Source organism: Labrus bergylta, chromosome 20 (assembly GCF_963930695.1).
Source record: "Labrus bergylta chromosome 20, fLabBer1.1, whole genome shotgun sequence".
In the NCBI taxonomy this organism is placed as follows: Eukaryota; Metazoa; Chordata; class Actinopteri; order Labriformes; family Labridae; genus Labrus; species Labrus bergylta.
In genome coordinates this window covers 4,615,202-4,635,939 of record NC_089214.1, presented here as the reverse complement: position 1 = coordinate 4,635,939, position 20,738 = coordinate 4,615,202, and the positions used below count along the sequence as shown (strand labels likewise).

Below are 20,738 nucleotides of genomic sequence, written 5' to 3'. Positions count from 1 at the left end.
ATCCCTCAGCCCTGGCACAGTACGGTGAGAGGGAAGCACATTCAGTTCTCAGCTGTTTGGACCGAGTGTGAATGTTCTATCTTTGTTTGCATGCTGTTGCATAAATCGGGGCCAAAATTCAGAGAGTCAGTTGGAATGTAGACGCAAGGCACACAAATGCACGTGAGACAAATATTCCATTGCAGAAGGGCTTAATGTAATTGGTGATATTTCTTAGACAAATGATACACAAACGGTGCACAAAGAATCATGCCAGGCAGGTTTCAGATGTGATTTCTGCTCAGTGGTTTGATAAATCAGGATGTTTAAGAAAACATACTGGGTAAAAGTAGGTGCAGTTGGATTTCTTATTGGCTAACAGACATCTTCATCAGGCCAGATCTCAGTGGAAAAATTGATAAAATGCTTTTGAGTTTGGTCTGACTTGAAGTGAAAAAGCCCTCACTTACCAGCTAGGACAGTGACCCAACATGTCAACATATGATACCTTCTGTACCTTTCTCAAGTCAAATCTAATCTAATCTAACTCGCCTGGATTTAGCTGTGTTAATAAGGCATTGAAGTCAGGCAGCATAGTATTTGGGTTGATTCATGGGTAAAATAAATGCAAGTCTTTGGCCTGGAGATTAGGGTCTGATTCCAATCTGAACAAATGGTAGGTGGTGACAGCTTGTGAAGTTAACAACTACTGTGTTTGTATCAAACAATGTTGGATCTTTGAATATGAAACAATCGTAAGACGTGGTAAATGATGTGAGCGGTAGCAGTTTGGTTAGGCAAACGACTCATCTTGTTAAACATGCTTTCTTCTGCTGTCAAAATGGACAGTTTAACATGGGTGTTAATGGGACTTCTGTCGCTTTTGCAGCCCGCCTCAAGTGGACACTTGAGGGGCTGCAGTTATTTTGCACCTCTGCATTGGCTTCACTTTTCAACACCAGAGGAAGCGGCTTGATTCGTGTGTTGTACCTAAGCAGACATACATTGTATGTACTTTATTTTCTCCTGATGGTTTTTCAAGAATCTAGACTTATTTATCTTGTCATCTTTAGAAAACACTGATTCTCCCATGACAACAAATTAATTTCAGTATTTTTCTCAAGATCTTGACTTACTTTTACAATTTTCTCAGGAGAACTAGCTTGTTTTTCTCATGATAAACGGATCATTTTCTGGCAATCTAGAAAACAAATCAACAGGCTGGTCACTGTGATAGGCTTTACCATGATATGCCGTGCTGCCTCTGTCCATACTAATTAGGTGAGTAAAGCTTGTTTATGTTTTTGTGCTTCTGCCTCTATGGCAATGCAACATAAATTAGCTGAGACCTCAGGAATACAACCCTAAATTACTTGTTATCACAGGAAAATTGAGTAAATAAAATGAATTGATGCTTGCCCACTTGGCGCTTCTGTAGTGTTTAATGTTTTAGTTGGGTAAAGAACATGTCTTACACGTGATGAAGCATCCTACAAATACAGTTTATCGACCGCAGTGAGGATTTCTCTCACACATCCTGTACACAGCCAGCTCAGTGGAAAAACAACGATATTATTTTAACATTTGCTCCAGTCATAGATCAAGATCTTATCAAAAATTGATTTTGTTTCCCATGTTTCATCTCTCTGGATGTGCTGCACCTGTGAACGAGTTGTTAATATAACAAATGCATCACGAGAGCTCCATTTCTTTCTGATATTCCTCTCGTATGTGTTCCTTTCTCTACCTCACATCCTCTGCAGAGATCACATACACAGCTCGTGTCGGGACACTCACACATTTCATGTAGAGAGCAGGGCCACACATTGGGAGGTCGAGCCTGTAACAAATGACCTGAGCTCTTTTTATTTGTTTTGAATCCATACAGCCATTAAAAGGCCGTGGTGAGGCCGTGTCTGGTCTCCAGACAAATACACTTCTGTGGCACCTGTGTGTGTGTGTGTGTGTGTGTGTGTGTGTGTGTGCGTGTGTGTGTGTGTGTGTGTGTGTATGTGTGTGTATGTGTGAAGAATTACTTTCAGATATGAACCGAAGGGAACAGAAAAAATGTTGGTTTTTATTTCCAACCGAGGAATATTGCTTTTCTATGGTCGCAGAGATATATGTGCTGAGAGAGAGGCTGCCTGGAATAAAAAATAACTTTATTTGAACAATAGGAATGGAAAAATGATTTAATATAAATGGAAGACAGCTTTGTGAAATGAGTTAATTTTCCAAAAAAGGACTCCTGGATATGCTGTTTGCGGTAAAAAGAAAAGAAAAAGCAGAAGAGAGGTTAAGGTTTGAGTTCATTGAACATCTGTGGCCAAATTTGAGCCTTTTACTCTTTTAAATAGGGATTCTTTTAATAATGAGCGTTGTATTTGTCTCTTAGTAAAAATCTTCTTTATTAACAATTGACCGTAACATCCTAAGAAATTCTTTGTTGTTTGAAACAATTTTATTGAGTAATTGATTGCCCACTGAATAGCAATCTGTGGGCTGGGTTTTGAAAATTGTGGGACCAGATTTGAAATCTGTGGGCACGTTTAAAAAAAAAAAAAAAAAAAAAGCTGTGGGCATGGTTTTTAAAAACTGAGGCCATGGGTTTTTTTTTAAACTGTGTGCATTTTTTATTAAAACCGTGGGCATGGTTTTCTTAACTGTGGGCATGGTATTCCAAATTGTTTAACCAGATATGTAAATTGCGGAAACAGTTTTTTAAAACTGTGCCCACAGATGGCAAATCAGCAGGCACAGATAATAAACTGTGCAAATGGATTTGTAAACCAAGTACAGATTTGCATATGGATCTTTTTTCATGCTTGTGATGTAGGGAAGTCCTCGACCACACCACTAAATAGAGTTAGCAGTATGGTACTTCACCTCTTGACAACAACATTATAACATTAAGAAGGACAAAATAAAATTTCATGGCACACTTAACTAAATGGATACTAAACCTGTGGCTGTCTGGACTATTAAAAATTAACATAAAAACAGAGACGCTCTGCTCTTTATAATGGTCTATAATGGTCAGCATATCCAGAAATTGATCTATGCGCCTATCTATGAGACATTAAGCAGAGGTAGTATGCTATTCTATTGTACTCTTTGTGTTCAGTAAAGGTCAAAAAAAGTTGTGAGATATCGCATTTAAATCCCTCGCCGTGGAGGATTTGAGGTCTGCAAATGAGACAGTTATTAAGCGGTTATAGCATCCTGTCTGTGTGGTGCCGGGGGCATCAGGGGACGGGGATTTTGTAAATGAGCTTTGTGCAACTTGGAGCCGCAGGGGTTAGATCATTACACTGCTAAAACTCCCGTGTGATGGGCGCATGGTTAGTGTCAGCACAATCTGCAAAGCAACACAGCGTGAAGCACACAGGGACATGTGTGTGTACACAAAAACTTCACAGGCTCTCGCGTTGAAATGCTCACTGTCTTTCATTTGAATACGCTTTGAATCCGTGTTTGGCCTTGAGGATGCTGTTCCCCTGTCACCTTTTGATCCCATGCAAAATAAAGAGCATTAATGTCGCTCTGTGAATACTGCAGTGTGTGATGCTTTGGAGGTATTTTGAGGTAACAGCATAGAAGGCGCACAATGTACTTTCTGTCTGCCTTGCAGGGCTGTTTGGAGGAAAAAATCTGCACACTACCCCCCTCCATCCCAGCGGATTCTTCTTCCCAAGGGCCTGCAAGCTGAGCGTTCACTCGACCATTCCCCCAAAGTGCACTCTCAGTCTTTCAGAAGTGTAATTTTTTTGTTGTTTCCTATTCATTGTCCCCTCCTCTGTCCCCTCCCTACCTATCACTGTGTCCTCTGTTGCTCCCCCCCAATCTTTATTTCTCCTCTCTCTCTCTCTCTCTCACTCTCTCTAGTCACATAGACAGGTTGCAGCCTACCCAGCATGCCGGCCCCCACCCTGCGGTAGTTTGTCTTTTTGCTCCGTCTGATCCATTAGTAATCCATTTCAGGCGCTGTCAGCCATATAGCAGCCCAAGAATGCAACTTGCATGGTTTATTTGTCACCGTTTGTCAGGCCTGCACTGACCGGTGAAGGCCTTGGATGGGGCTGCAACAGTGGTTGGACACAGTTTGAAGTATACACACTGCAGATAAATAGGCCCACTGATATCCAATAAGTCAAAGTTAAGGAGATGGAGAGGGCTTGTATTGAGGGTATGGGTGTGGAATAGTAAGCTAAAGGTGCTAAAACAAGTGTTAGCATTACCCGTTTTAAATGTTCTGTGTATACTTTTGGCAGGACAGATGAGGAAATACTGACACTTATTCTGCAAGTTTTCTTTTTTAAATCATGTTTCCTCCTGTCAAACGGTTTACTCTCTTTATCTTCTTTAAAAAATAAAAATAAAAAAAACCTTCCATGTGCAGTAAATCAGGGCTGTAGAATTTTACCATACTTTTCAATACTAAACATATCACAAGAGGTTACTACTTAGTGCATTGTGATATTGAAAGCAAGGTGGCTGGATGACCACCATTGTAGCCACAGTAGCTAATATTCAGCAAAATTACAGTAGTCTGACTTTCTACATGTTTTGGAAAGGAAATAAGAAAACCATATAAGGCCAACTTTTGTCCTTAAACACATTCTTTGTATAATTCTTCGTCTTTTTTAAACAACCTCGCTGCTCCTGTGTCATTCTGGGATTTGGCTACATGGTACAGACTAATCCTACAGCTGCAACAGTTTAGCTCGTTCGGTAAACAGAGGTTTATGAAGCTTAAGGTTCCAGGTTGTAATCCGGATCCTTCTGAGTCAATGCAGCAAACACTTTATGACCAAAAACTGGCTGTGATTTGAAATTCTGTTTCATATTTTTTCCATTATTGCCCTCCTCTTTAAAAAAAAAAAAAAGAGAACATTTTCCACTTGTTTTGTCAAAGACTTTCGGGAGACTTCGTAACTGGCGCACGTTTTTTTCTTGACTGTGTTGACAGAATATTTATTAATGTTTTCACTGTAATTAGATGTGTTTATTTTGTTATTGCAAACTAATTAAAATGGGCTCATTTGCTATCACAAGTACTCTCTGGGCTGGAAGTCCTTCAATGAAATCTCTGCAGCATTTCAATATGTTTGCTCTAGATTAACAATAATATTCAGGCTCTTTAAAACTCAAAGCTTAAGCCTTAATGATAACTGATATTGTTGTTCTTGTTAATATATGCGTGGGCAGATGCAGGAAAGTTGCTCTGTTTGAATGGCTGCGTGGGGGTTTCATTATTAAAGTATGATCAAGTGACTCTGGGCGGGAAAATAGTGCAATTGTATACACGCCCACAAATTGCACAGAAACACCCACTTAACACAGGTGCACATACAAGCAGGGGAGAAAATAATACTCTCAAAGCTCTTAGGATATATGAAGAGCCTGATATCTTATGCATGTGGGCAGTGTAATGATGATTGCAGTGGACATCAAAAGCAGGTTTGTCATATTTTATTGGCCCTGTCATTGTTTGGGATCAGCTCCTGATGAGACTGAAATTAAGCTTCTGCTGAGGAGATTAACCATGTCTGCTGCACCTGGATGGAAGAAAAACCGAGATATGATAGTGGATTTATTGCTTAAACAATGGATTTATCAATAACGTTGTGTTGACAGAGGTTTAGGTTATTATTTAGTTGTTGTTTTCTGAACTTTATCTTTAAATTTGTTTTAATTATGCAACGATACCTCACGGTAAAAATATGGACTAATGAAATAGATGAGAAAAAAGTTGTATGGCAATACTTATTTTTATCTGCTTATGGCTTCTCTTATTCAATGTAAGTCACTGAAGACGAGTCGTACAGACAACGGCAGAGGTTAGGGAACATTTTTGCCATGATGAAAGCACTGTCTTGTTTCAAAGCAGGAGAGTAGACGCAAAAGTTGGGCAGAAAATCGTGATAAATGGTGTCAAGAACACATGAGAATACATATTGTATTGCGAGTAGAGTTACAGTGATACATCCCTTGTTTTAATAGATTACAAAAAAACTGTATACTTGGGAAGGGAGGCATTTTCTTTGACATTTCTTATAGTGCTGACAAGACTACAGATATTACTAGCTGACCAGCAGTTGCTAACTTTAGCCATTAGTTGACTTGTTGTTGCATTTTTAAATTGACTTAGAATATGGTCCTTGGGCAGAAAAGAGACTCAGTTCCTGTAACAAAGTCAGTTCAATTGATATATTGTCCTCAAAGCCTTGTTTTCTTAAAGGGAAAGGCTCGACCAGCAACATTATCGATTTATCTAACAAGAGAAGAGACCAAGTTCCTGCTGGTTAATAAGGCTTTTTTCATTAAAATACAGTACATCATACAAAGAAATGGTGCGACTAAGACTCTTTTACTCATTAACTCACCCAACAACTAAAACAATTATTCATCTACATGTCTTTGAATTAGGTCTAATTTAGGGCTGGGAATCTTTGGGTGTCTCACACCCAAATTCGATCCGATTTTGCTTCTTGGGGTCACGACTTGATTGAGAATCTATTTTCCTTTCAGAATGATTCATGATTCAAAGTCTCTTTTTGAATTAGTACATACTTCAGGATCTACTCCAGTCATCTGTGGGATTGGTTGAATTTCCTGCTGCTCCATTTGGCATCCTACTGAGTTGAAGAGCTAGCTTTAGCACTTAGCAGGGAGTGACTGATTAGCCCATAAAAATAGATTTTTGGAATTATGAATATATTTAAAATCTCAGAAGATAAAAATCTTTTTTTACATAAATCGATTCTTCCCCCCACCTCTACTAATTTGTGCTTAGATAGTAGATTGATAAGCAGCTATGGTCACAGAAGCGAGCAGGAATCCCAAAAGCAAAACACAGGACACAACACTGTAGGATTGTTTCTCCCACTGCACAGCTGTACATTTCCACTGCATGGGCCTCTGTGCACGCCTACACTTCAAGCTGCAGACTTATGATCTCAAATCAGCCATTCACCTGTCAGTACACCCCGCGATGCTGTTGCTCTAATGGCTGAATAAACAGTTTAGCACTGATTGTTCCCTCAGTGGCATCTTATATGGAGGTGTTGAATTACTTCTGTTCACCCTCGGTCACCTCTGCACACTCCCTCTGCAGCTGTACCTCTAAACTCCTCTCAATCATTAGCTTAAGCCCTCTAATCTCATTGTTTTGCTGATAACGGTAAGCATGATGCAATTTGAATAAGTCAGGTTTGTGTTTATGAGTTCTCTCCTGGTGTGGGAGAAGAAAGTGAGAGCTAATCCTGGCCGTGACCGTTTCCGGACTCCATTAGGGGCCCGTTAATGTGCAGGACCAGTGTTTGGAGACAGAGGGACTGGTGGTTTGTTTTTGTTTGCACGCACTTGCCGGGAAGTACACGGTGTAATGGCTCTGGGTGTGGCAGCTGCCTCTTAAATGGGAACGGCTGGAGTGGTGGGCTGTCAAAGCAGAACAGTGGCTCGTTGGCGGAGAAGCTATAGCACATCCCCGAAGCTTAGCAGGCAGCCAGAGGCTAACAAGCTGCTTCAGAATGATGTTCGATCATCCTATGGGGACGCCGCTGGGCCTCGGCAGGAAACCCTCCAGGGTGGAGACGGCCAAGAGATTCTTGAGGGTGAGTCCTAAATTAAATGAGGGGTAGGAGAGTGTTGTTGTGCTGCCTGCTGCATGTGCGTTGGAAGCATAAAATGAAAGGAACGGACACATGAACTGTATCTCTTGAATAATTTAAATTGCATTCTTCTTTGAGAGCTTTATCAAATCAGTTCTGTCGAGTTAGAACTTTGGGAACATTTAAAAAAGATCAAATGTTAAATTCTACCAAACCACCCATGCTGTGCATACTTGAGCTTTTAAGGGTGACATGTTTGCCCTTGGTTTATATCTTTAAGCATTTTAGAGTTGAAAGACAGCTTTAAGGTTACTGCTGTTTAATGAAAGCTCCCTTCAAATCCTGTTGAAAGCTTCACTGTGTCCGGAGAGTTTTCCCATCTAGCTGAAAAAGACTTGTCCTTACCGCTCTCAGCACATCAGTCTAATGAGGCTGTAAAAGAGCGACTTGTAGTCTCTTTGAATAGCTGTCCTCAGACAGGGGGAAAGGAAAAGTATCCCACAGATCAGGCTCGCCTGGGAGAGAAGCTGACCTCAAAGTTTGTCGGTTTAGAGAACCTAATGAAAGCTCATGCTGTCTGCGGGGATACAACCAAAAATGGTTACAGAGGGTGTTTGGAGCTCCCACAAGAGCCAGTCAATATTGCATTCCACCCGGGACGATGGCGTTCAAAGGGTAAAGACGGACTCTTGACAAAAGTCAAGCGCTTAAAACAGATGCAGGTCTACTTGACTGTGTGTCTCCTCAGAATGAAATCTGAAGTTAAATCAGGTGTGTGTCTTGATCCCCTTCGTCTCCGTAGCTTTGTTTTCTTTCCCTCCAGCCTGCATCAATCTTACAGAAAGCCCAGGAGCCTTCCCTTCACTTTAATCTCGATCACTCATCATGTGTGCGCAGGCTAAACTCCCCCAGTCTCATACTGTCGACCTTTACTCTTCACTATTTGGTCGGCACTGTGTAGCGCTCCACCTCACTTGACTCCACTCTGTTGAGTGTCAATCAAGACAAGTCTGTATGGACAACTGGCTCCGCTCTCGGGCTCAGGACTCTTTAGCACATTCACAGGCCTGCTGCGGAATATTTTAGGATGCTGTGCTGAAAATCCCTCACTCAGAACATAATTTTAAGGAAGCTGTCTGCTTTCACTTAAACGTAATAAATCCTTTTTTGATTAGTGAACTTGTCAAAGTCTCTTTTTTTTCTTTTTGCTAGAGTAGGAGTTTCTGTTGAGTTCTTTGTTGGAGTTTCCAACAAACGGCTTGTTGGCTGTTGGTGAAATTCAACCACTGCTGAAGGGCAAATTCTCCCCTGAAGAGAGTACTATTGTGTGAACGTTTGTCTGCATTACACTGTGCTCAATCAAAAAAGACACCTGTATTTTTGTACCTGGCGCGTGGTATTGTATGACAAGTAGATGAACAGTGAGCATTTTGCCAATGTTCTCAATCTTAAGTACTATGGGTAAAAGAAGCAGAGATCCGGGGAGAGGGTCCGGTATCTGTTTGGAAATTGGGACATTGCTAGCGTATGTGTTTGTGAGCGTCAGCCCGCCCCCCAATGTTTGGGCATCTTTGAAATACCCCAACTGTGTCTATGGGGAAAACCCGATGAGGTTTCCAGTGATGTTCAGGCTCCCTCCATTTCTCCTGTTCGTTAACGGAAGCTACAACTTCTCCATTAATCGTACTCAATCCATCACAACGTCTTTTTCCTATCACGTCATATTTATGTCATCTGCCTCAACCATAGGCTGTATCAGTGGGTGATTAGAAGAGTTAGCTTTTCTGTTGTCAGCTTGAACATCATCTACAAGGTGTTTCTGATCCGCCTGCCTGAGTTCAGACAGGAACCCTGTATTCTGCTGATCCAGAGAGTCTCTTTGTCTCCGTTGGCTGTTCAAAAAGTCAGTCAGCTAGAATGCAAGTCATTTCAGGGTCAGTTGAGTTCTGTGCACTCCATCTTTTCTGCCTCCCTCCCTCCCTCCATGTTACCTTTGGTTACATCCAACGTTGCCAAGGCAACATACAAGTCACTCCAGGGTCATCTAACGTCCTCTTCCTCTTTTATTGAAGAAAGCTTTTGAAGCAGGCTTTCCCCATCATTACCTCGAACAAGTCAACAGCAATTTTGTTTACGTGTGCAGTTTCTGTGTTTCACTTGTCCCCTTGAAGAAAATGCACCAGAAATGTTCAGTTTGCTCAGTAAGACCAATTTGAGAGACTTCTTTTATCACTTTTGTAACCTTGTCATGTCAGCATGTTGTTGAAAACAGTACTTAGGGCTGCAGTTTCCCATGGCAGAAAGTTTTGTCTTTAGAGCAGACAATTCGACAGTTCAGATCAGGATGTTTGTTGAAGTAAACTTTTTCCACATAAGTTGAAATACTTTTTTTGAATTTGCTTGGTTTTATATTTTTTGTACAGTTGAACTCAGGCTTTTAAAAATGGAACCTAATGGCTTTTTGGAGTCAGCCTCAAGTGGACGCTTGAGTCACGGCAGTTTTATACACTTCAGCATTGGCTTCATTTTTTTAAACATCAGAGGTTGCTGCTTGGTCAAGCAACAAGACTTCATATTCATACAGGGATGTTGCAGGGGAAAACGACAAGTATGCAAAGTTCTAAAAGCTTTCGTAGCTAAATCCTCGACCAGCTACCACCACAAGTAAAGCACGATTACAACCTTGTTTTGTCACACTAGTGTTAGCTAGCTTATTGGCAGGGAGATTCGATCAATAAATCAATCAATCATTATTTGTATAGTGCATAAGTTCATACCAAATGTTATCTCAAGACACTTTACAGTACCGTCCTACTTTATGAGTAGATCTAGACCGTTCTCTTGTTATATTAAAGTATATAACATAACATTTGGCAACCCTTGGCTTCATCCTCTATCCCAAATATGATCAACATTGGATGACAAAAGAACCAGCGACCACCAAGATGTCAAAAGAGCAGTCAACAAACCATTGGATGGTGTCACGGGGGTTTAATCTACTTATATATCCAGTCTATAGTTATACAGCATGTCCACATATAATGTAACACGCTCTTGTTAGTGAAAGCCACTTGAACCCCTGAGGAGTTAATGTTTTGAACAGATTTGGTCAAAAGTGTTTGGGTGTCTCGGTGCAGCACTTATTTTGGGTGAAATGTGCTCACCTGGAGATGCCCCTGCCTCACTTCTTAAACTGAAGTGCAGCTGTAAAAGGAAACTCAAGAGTTCAAGAAGTCCTGTCCAAACTCGCTGAATGGTGTAAAAGTGTGTGAGGTCAGCGTTGAAAGAAAGTGTAAAAGTTTGGCCGAGGAAAGTGATAGAGGAACCAGAGCAAATGGAGCCATTCGAACATGTGATGCAGGTAAATGTAGCATCAAAGCTGGGACCCACCCTACCACTCTTCATCTCTTACAGGGAAGCTGAACTGCTCACCTTTAGTGATACTTTTTGATAGTTCCTTGAATTTTGGACCCATCTGAAATCATAGCTTGACTTTGGATCAGAATACTTGAAATGTTTCCTCAGCGAGATCACTAGACTGTTAAAAAAACCTCTTTCTTCTGGGCTGAAACGGAAAAAATGCTTTAGTCATACTGATTCATATTCCTACAGATAAACACTGTATTCAGTAGACAATCCGAGAGATACTGATTTGAAAAATCCGACTTGTTTTTCACCCTTTTTTTTTTTTCTCCCAAGATGTGAGCGTTTTATGCATGGCTGCTCTCTGTTATTTGACTGCAGCAGAGTGCCGAGTAGTCTGCCTTGTAGGCTGTCTTGTCTTTTTTCATCAGCTCACGAAACAGGAACAATACATTTTTCCTCATTTATCAGTGCCTCCCCACACTCTCCACTTCTCCCCAACCCACTCTCTTTTTCCTCTCTGGCTCTCTTTCTTCATAACTCACCTCATCCTTTGTCGGAGCTGACAGGAAGGTATTGTGTGTCTGATTGCAGGGGATCTGTAAAAAGAAATGCCATTTCACTTTTGGTTGGATCTTTTTTTTTTTTCAGACAGGTGAACAAGTTGATGGTTGTAAAAATGGAAGCTAAGTACATCATTGGTTCCTCTAAAAGCAAAGTTTTAAAGAAAAATACATTGTACAACTAATATCTATAACCCATTAGCTTTTTTTATCAGCAGTCAAATAACTCATGCAATAGTTGATCCATAAAAACCCTTTAAATTTCTTGTGATCTCTATTAAAAATCTGAAAATCTTGAACTGTTCGTATTTGATTGTAACCATTCTTTGGTGAAAGTGTCCTCGAAGTCCATTGAGGTGATTAATCAGGCTAAAACACAAAGAGTCTACAGCCCACGCTAAGTAGCAGCTATGTGAGGCTGTAATTATGCACAGCGGTCCTTTTAGCTAAGTGGTTATGTCGGTATACAGTACTTCCATGCTCACATTGATTATTATTTCATGCGGGTTTGTTGCATGTATAATTATATAATTATAATATATATCTTCACCACCTTTAATCAGTATGCAAGCACACTATTTACAAAGTAGCCGAGAAATGTATAGCAGAGGCTGATGGGGAACCATGTCGAGGGTATTAGATCGAAACCAGAGTCAAGTTTTCAAATTTGATGGATACAGACCCAAATAACAAGTAACGATATAAGGGGGTGCTGTGAAACAACACGCTCTATCTTGAGATTTGGATATGTAATAAGTACAAATCATTTAGGTCTAAACTCCCTCAACTCTCTCAGGGTTTAGTTTGTAGGTTGTTGTCCTTTCCCCTGTACTGAACCAGAGGCCATAAATCAGCTGATAGAAGTCTGAGAAAGTATGTGTACAGGTAATTTATGACCCACTTAGACAAGGAGCTTCATCCAGTATTTATAAACCCTGTGTAAGCCCACCAGTATGACAGGGTCTGTGGGTATTGATGGATCTGTAATGAGAAGGCTGCTCTAAGATTTAACCTTTGGAGGCATTGTTGGACTCTCTCTTTCTTTATATCTGAGCGTCTGAACTCATCTCCTAAATGTTTATTTTACATGAATCTAAGTAATTCAATCCCAAACATAACGTTCTCAAACCCACAAAACAGTTCCATAAAGCTGTAAGGATCAACATGAATACTCCATCCATCCATTATCCATAACGCTTCTTCCCGTTCGGGTCGCGGAGGGCTGGAGCCGACTCCAGCTGTGATTATTTAATCAAGAGGTAACCAAACCAAACAGTTCCTTATGTAATTGTTCAACATGGTCTTTGTGGCTCTGCTGTAAAACGATGTAATTGAAAAAGAAACACTATTGCTGTGATGGACTTCTTTTGTTGGTTCATCACAAAGTCTTCTCTCTTACATCCCTGAGCTTATAGAGCAGCCAGACAACCACACTGACTTCTTAAAAAGTAAATTAATTTACATTCACTTTGGCTGTAACTGACACCATGATGGAAACTTACCTGGATGTGACTCTATTGTATGGTGTGTGTGTGTGTGTGTGTGTGCGGGTCTGAGGCTGCCGGTGAGAGTGATGTTGTAGTGTTAGGTGTTAGATGAGATAGATGTCTGGATGAAGAATAGGATCAGTGCAACCCTTTTATTATTCATGAGCAGGAGAGTGTGGTCACTGCAGAGAAATTTATAGAGAGGGCTGCAGCTCCAACCTTAAAACAGAGCAGGAGAGATCCATTCAGGATGTTGAATCATGTCGAGACTCTGTGTGTGTAGGTGTGTGTGTGTGTGTGTGCGCCCAGTCGTGTGCATTAATAAAAAAGATGCAGGTGAAAGGAATGTTTACTCCAAGCAAATATGAGTGTCTTTTAGTACATTTGGCATATTTCAGGCTGTGGTCTTTACTATGGAAGTATTTGTGAAGCAAAATGATTGTTTTTCATGGCCCAACACATTCAGCTCTATCATACATACAAAAAGTATTTTTAGCTGGCTAAGACTGGAAGCAACAAAGCCACAAACATAGCTGTAGATATGTGGATAGATGACCCCTTTTTTCAGGGTTGGTCAGGGTCCATATTTTTGGGCGATCTTTGCCCCAATTGGATAGATCAGAGTTGGGTGATGACATGCAGCAAATGGCCAGATTCAGCCATGACCTCTTTGGAGAAAACAAGCGCAATGTAAAATGACTAGACATTGAGCACCCCCATATAGCTGGAATGGAACGATCCTTGTGTTCGATTGTGACTCTGCCAGTTGACTGAAGCTCTGACGAACAAATAGTTGAAGACTCTACAATTTGGGTTCACCCCTAGTGCAGACAATACTGATCCACACTTGCTCTCGATGGCACAGCCCGAGGAGTTTGAATGCATATGGATGGGATTAGTTAATCCTGATGGGCACTCTCTGTGTGTGAGTGGATGAATGTGACCTAAAGTGTGAAAATAAGTCCAAAGATCTTAAATAGTATCTCTCTTCTTGTTCATAAACGATAACAGTAATCTGCCTGAGTTGGGCGCTTTGTTGCAAATCTGCTGAACCTCTTAACCTGCTAACTTGTATTTACACTTGCAAATGAAACGTATAGATTACATTATCCATTGAACAGCAAACCTCCAGTACAGAACAGTATGTCTGGGGTTTAAAATGGGTTTATACTGGGAAGCTTGGGTAGAAACTCAAAAGTTCACTTTAACGTCCTCTTTTCAAAAGAGTTGGTAAAGTTTCTCATATTTTAGCAGCGATTTTCCTTTTTTAAGTTCAGTGTGATCATAACCGATAAGAATGAGGGACAAAGGCGTGAAAATAATTTGCATGCTGTTTAAAATATGACTTTTTTCTTTGAGCTCTTTCTGCACTGCAATGGTTTATTCTCCTTTTTGTTAAAGTGCTAATGAGATTCTTTGTGAACATGGTATGGTAATAATGAGTCAGTTTCATTCCAACTATGTCTACTAATAACGTCCTTTGATCACTCCATGTTAAACTTCATGAAATGTGCCTTGATGTGTGTACTATTCAGATGTCCCTGTGTGTATTTAATGTTTCATTGTGCATTCATACCCCACCCCCCCCACCCCACGCACACACACTCACACACACACAGGCGTTCACATCAGTATAAGATGAAAACTTCACAACTCTGCTGTTTTTCTGTTTTACCCTCATTAGGCGAGCTCTTGCACAGATTTCAACACAACAGTAATGAGTGTAGATTATTAGATTTGGAGACAGCTGTGTTAATATTGAATGAGCACCAAAGAACACATTGGTTTTCGGCATTTCTAAAAAAAACTTTGACCCGCTGTGTTTCTGCTGCCACACTAAGGCTTAAATGCCCCCTTTATATGCATCACCGGGCTAACTTACAACAGAGACCTTTTTATGCTGTGATCAAATATTGATGCTGTAATGGTTTGGATGACAAAGCCTCTGTCTTTATGCGATCTTAATGGCACATTTGTCTGATCCTGTGCCTCTGTTGTGTGAAAATGAGACAAGCTGTAGTAGGTTGGAGAACATATTGTCGGACAGGGCGAACAGCAGTCACAAAGTGTCGAGTTTACAATGGCTACATGGTGTTTTGATGGGAGTGATATTAAGAGAGGGACTTCAGCGGAGCTTGGTAAACAGCACTGTCTGTCCTGGTCTCGACTGAAGCCACAGAATATTTGGCCATGGTTTTGGATCTAACTCCACTGGCTCCGCATGTTAGTGTCAGAGCTCTGTCATCGAATGCCAGCGTCCTCTGGGGTGAAATGGGTGTTTGCTTTGAAGCTCTGTAGGGGTTTGTTTTGGACTAATTTAGACTCAAACCCAGAGGTACTCCAGCCTCTGATTGAGTTTTTGTGCTCCAGCGTTTTTATGTCAATCCACATATTGGCTTCACTTAAATGAACAATCCACTAAAAACTGTTGCTTTGTTGACCCAATGCTGAAGGGACCTGGGGAAGTTAGTTGCTTTCTACATCCTGGATTCCAACAAGTGCAAAAATGATTCCAGTGTTCAAATTTAGCCAACCCATAATATTCAAGACATTTACAAGTGGGAAATAGTGTAAATCCACTAAATTGTGGGGAACATAAAGTGGAACATTAACAAATAACAGGCTTCACGTACTGCCCCTTTTATTCTTCATGTTAACTATTTAAATGAGTATAGCCAGGGACAATGCTCCTTAAACTACAAACAATTATACATCGCAATGCAGAATCTTTGATTAAACATAAGCAACTGACTAATTGTACGTGTATAATTACACTCTCTGGATTCCTAGGAGGGATTCAATCCATTCGTATTCTATGAAGGATATCTGTAATAAGGGGTGTGGCTTATCTGATTGACAGGCAGGCTTGTTGTGGCTCTATGTCAGGAGGCCTCAGCTGATAACCTTTGCCTGCTGGTTCACCTAAAGTTAGTTTGAGACAGCATTTCCAATATGGCGGCCGCTACTCAAGGGCTTTAAAAGTCCCCTTCTGAATTCAATAGGTGACATCAATGAGGATACATCCGTCTTTACATACAGTTACGGGTGCAAACATCTCCATGGGGCCACCAATAATAAGAAGAAACATCTTAGTTATTTAGCTAACTTGGCTGATCTTTTATTATATCATAGAAAGTCTTCGCATGCTTTTAAACATTTTTATTCTGGTTTTACTACATAAGCAAACAACCTTCAAACTTACATCTACCTTTGATTCATTATGTTGCTGAAGACTGATTGATTCATGGAAGATGGTGACACAACATTTCACAAATAAGCCCTCTCTCTTTGACAAAGTGAAATGGCCCAGATGAAAACAGAAGTTTTGAAAAACCAAAACCTTCAAACGTTGGCAGGAATGTTGTTCATCAAAGACCCATATGCTCATAGTTGAAAGCTGATTTAGAGAATATGCCTTAAGGGTCTGAGGAGAAGTTGTGATGAGATATTTCATTAAGGAAGCATTTGAAAAACAATAAGTTGAACTGTTGAAAATTAGTTTTTTTAGTTTGTTTTAATGTTGCTTGGGTCCAAGAGCAATCTCCATAATCCCATATCTATTTATATTTAATGAAAGCCCATTAGCCGCCTGATTTGTTGACAGGCTGCTATAGTGGTCCAAATCCCAGTGAGGATATATGTGCATGCGTGTACAAAAGGTGTTAGACCCTGTCTGCTGACTGTGCTGCAGCAGATAACAGAGAAATTAGTGAAGGCCAACAGCTGTAAAGGCCTCTTGATGAAACTGCTGAGAGGTGATAAGAAGATGACCTCAAAGAGATCGAATGAAGGGTGGGGTGGGGTGGGGGGGGTTGCTGATTCTGAAAGCTCCCCTGATGGAAACAGGGATGCATGACTCACTGTTGAATGCTTCTGCAGAAAATGGAAAAACTGAGACAAGTCTGACAGATTTGATGCTCTCTTTCATGCTGTCTCAAGAGAAATTAAAGCCTTATGATGGACGGATTCCTACTGGATTTGTTTTTTCTTCATTTATCTTCTGCTTGCATCCATATGTTATCACGTTATTGCAGAGGCAGATAGAAGGGTATTTTTACCTATGCTCTATTCTGTGTGTGCACACAAAGCATCAGTTGTCATCTGTGAGCTAATCCACTGCTGCTGCTTATTTTAGGAATCTATCTCCCCTATGATCCCCTTGCACAGCTGCACCCTGAGCACCCAGGGAATAATATGTACAATTGGCTCGAAGCCTCCCAACAACGCCATTATGCACTCTCTCTTTGGCTGCGATGGCTGCTAATTATTGCTCTCCTGATGTAGCTTTGCATCCTTTTGATGGAAAAGGGTTACAGAGGGAGGGGGAAGTGGAATTCCTGTCTCTGCAATGTCACCTGAATCAACCTGGATATTCTGCCTGTTTGCTCTTGAAAATTTGTTCTTCAATTGCAAAAAGGATGATTTTTTTTTTCTTGATCCCAGCTGCCAAATAGCATTTTCATAATTACATCAATAATACATTGTGGTTGGCCAGGCAATCATAAATAAAGTATTTCCAACCAGGCTTGAGAAAAGTACGGTTTGTATGTCAGAACATGATTATGCTAATACTCTGGGATTTAAATGGAATCCATATTTTCATGTACAAAATATGAGATAATAATTCCCTGTGCACAGACAAATAAAAGGATCCCATAACCATTCGTTCTACAAGCAAGACACTGGCATCTGTGTTCTACAGCTCTTTGTGGCTTTGTTTTGGTAGTTAGTCATCTTTTTATACTCAATTGATGTCACTTTGTGGTTAAAATGTGGCTGTTTGAAGAACTTTAGTGTCTCATTGTCTCAGTTTCAAATGTCTTTGTGGTTGTTATGTGTCTCTTTGTAGTCACTTGTGGTTGTTAGGTGTCTCTTTGTAGTCACTTGTGGTTGTTATGTGTCTCTTTGTAGTCACTTGTGGTTGTTAGGTGTCTCTTTGTAGTCACTTGTGGTTGTTAGGTGTCTCTTTGTAGTCACTTGTGGTTGTTAGGTGTCTCTTTGTCGTCACTTGTGGTTGTTAGGTATCTCTTTGTAGTCACTTGTGGTTGTTAGGTGTCTCTTTGTAGTCACTTGTGGTTGTTAGGTGTCTCTTTGTAGTCACTTGTGGTTGTTAGGTGTCTCTTTGTAGTCACTTGTGGTTGTTAGGTGTCTCTTTGTAGTCACTTGTGGTTGTTTTCTGCCCTTTAAGATACCTCTGTGCCTCTTTGTATTTGTGCAATTGTTACATGTGTCTCTTTGTACTTGTTTTGAACCTGTTTGCTGTCATGTTTGATTCCTTTTGAAGGGGCTTTTTGTCTACTTGTTTAATCATGTTTTGATTTCCTGTGTTGATGTTTGGAATCGATTTGTTGTCATTTTGCATCATGGTTGTTTTGTGTCCGTTTGAAGTACTCGTGTGCCTCTTATTAATGCTTATACAGCTATTGGCTGTAGTTTAAAGTGTCTTTGTGGTTTGTGTGAATACCTTTGTAGTATTTTTGTATCTCTCCGCAGTCATTTTCAAATCTTAGAAGTGGCTTCTCTCTTTTTTGATTGTTTTCAATTCTCATTTTGATGCCACTTTAGATGTTTGAAATCTCCTTGTAGTCATTTTGGGTATCTTTGTTCTCCTGTTATCAACTGTCCAACAATAAATATCAACTGTCCGTTTTATACAAAGGCTTTGGCCCAGGGACAACATGGACATTTGTGGGCTGGTTTGGAAATCATTTGATTAACTACATTGGACCATGTGTAGATGATTGTGTCTCTTGCTAGCTGCTCTCTCTTTGGATTTGAAGATGTGGTATAAGGTGAAGCATTGAATCAGGATTTATTTGAACTTTCATTCCACTGCAGGAGCAGGAGCTATAAGTAAATACATTCAGAATGTTTCGCTGATTGTTTTGTAGACCAAATCATTTTGCTGCACAAAATACCTAGACAGTGTATGACTACAATTTAATAAAAACACTGCAGCTTCAAAAGTGAACCCTTCATGTGATAAATAATACAGTACACAGTGTAATCTTTTTTCATCTCCTCCCCTGCCATTATTCTGTACTTTCTGCAGAGAGCATTTATCTGAAAGCTTGTCTTTCCTCCCCAGATGGCTGCGTCTTCCTTCCAACAGCTTGTATTTCTGCTCAGCACGACGCGGTGGGGTCTCTCAGGTCCTCATTGACACTTTGATCAACCGACCATGCACTGTTTTGATTTCCCTTTGATTTGACAGTCTGAGTGCCCCCCCCCCCCCCCCCCAGAAGCACACCTTACTCACTGACACGAGCTGTGCATTGGTATTTCCAGCCTGTCATTCTCCTCAGACAGCTGGCAGAGCTGTCCAAATGCAGCTGAAGTTGTCATTTTAGTTTCAAATACTGGTTTCTGATTGATGACCGTTGGTTTTATATTTCCATCTGAAAACTCAAACCTACGAAACTGTGATGAGTGAACAGGACTGTATCATTTGGTCAGCAGACCCAACACACACAGGACCGGCCCAAAAATGCTCCAAATGTATCATGAAATCTGAAATGTTTCACCCAGGGGCAGATTTTTGCTAATTTCTGCCATGATTTTCTTTGAAACGTTAAATGTATGCATTTTCTTGCTCTACTGAACAGAGTAATTGCAACAAGAGCAACTGGGTCATTTTTTCGTATATCATTTGAAAATGGGATTATGAACCCAGTATTTACACAATACTTTTCTAGAAGAGGAGAAATAATGATAGAGTGTGCGATGTACTGAAAAATTATAATTGATTTAACATGGTGTTCTGCTTTCCGGCGTATTATTTGACCGAGTTTAACCTTTGGACCTTGTTCCTTATATAAAAATTGATGTTTCTGAGCTGAGTTTTGGTCCTCCAGAAGTAAGAATAGAAGTTTAACATTGGAAACACAAATAATTAAAGTGAGCTCTGAAATATTCCAAGCTTTTCTCTCACCCTTTGGGAGGGTTGTCAACTCGGGCGAATGCTGAAGTTTGTAAGTTCCTGCCCCCTTAGCTTTTTCTCTTGCTTTTTACACTTTATTGTACATTTTATATTCCATTCTACTGCCAAATTTTATACCTAGTAAAATACATGGACTCATAAAAAAGGATTTGCCAACACATGAACAATATGAGGCTGTGTTTCGATGTCTGGACAAAGCCTTTTATGACCAATAAAGGGAAAACAAAACCTATAAAATACAATAATATATAGAGAAACTTCTGGGCCTCCATCTTTGTCACAACATTTAAGAAAGCATTTTACTGTTTTACTTATAATTCATTTTGTATGTAGTTTATTTACATACAAGCAGACAAGAACTGTTGGGTTCACAGCAATAAAATAGTAGTCAGTCATCATTTTGAATTCAGTGTTTCAGGCTTCAGTCTTCAGGGGAAATACCAGTGTTGCCAGGGTTTGTAGTACAGTTTTTTATATGTTAAATAAGAATATTTGCATTCTTATCACACTGATATAGGGTTGGTACTTAGTATTGGCTTACACAAAGTATTGAAACATCCTCAAACACGGAGTTTTTTCCCCAGTTTGGCATGGAATAACTTAATGTGTCAGCCCAGAGCCCTGACCTTAACCAAGTCCAACAGCTTTGGGATGAAAACCAATGGCAAGCCAAGCTTTATTGCCAAACATCAGTGGTCAAATTAGCAATACTCATGGGGAAGTTTCCTCCCGCCAGGGTGAAGGAACTTATTGAAAAGCTTCCCAAATGTGTTTTTGTTTTTATTTTTAAGTA

General features: G+C 40.3%; 1 protein-coding gene across 5 annotated transcripts in view; it reads left to right on the top strand.

The window, feature by feature from the left end:
• The window catches only part of dpp6a (dipeptidyl-peptidase 6a), a 207,807-nt gene that overhangs the window by 83,359 nt on the left and 103,710 nt on the right, over positions 1–20,738 (top strand). Inside the window, exon 1 of one of the 5 annotated variants that reach the window (XM_065948739.1) lies at positions 7,451–7,595. The exons of the other annotated variants lie outside the window; for them this stretch is intronic. Coding sequence (XP_065804811.1) covers positions 7,512–7,595 — 84 coding nt within the window. The 5' untranslated portion in view covers positions 7,451–7,511. Of the gene's footprint in view, positions 1–7,450; positions 7,596–20,738 lie in introns of those variants that run through there. 5 annotated transcript variants of the gene reach the window in all.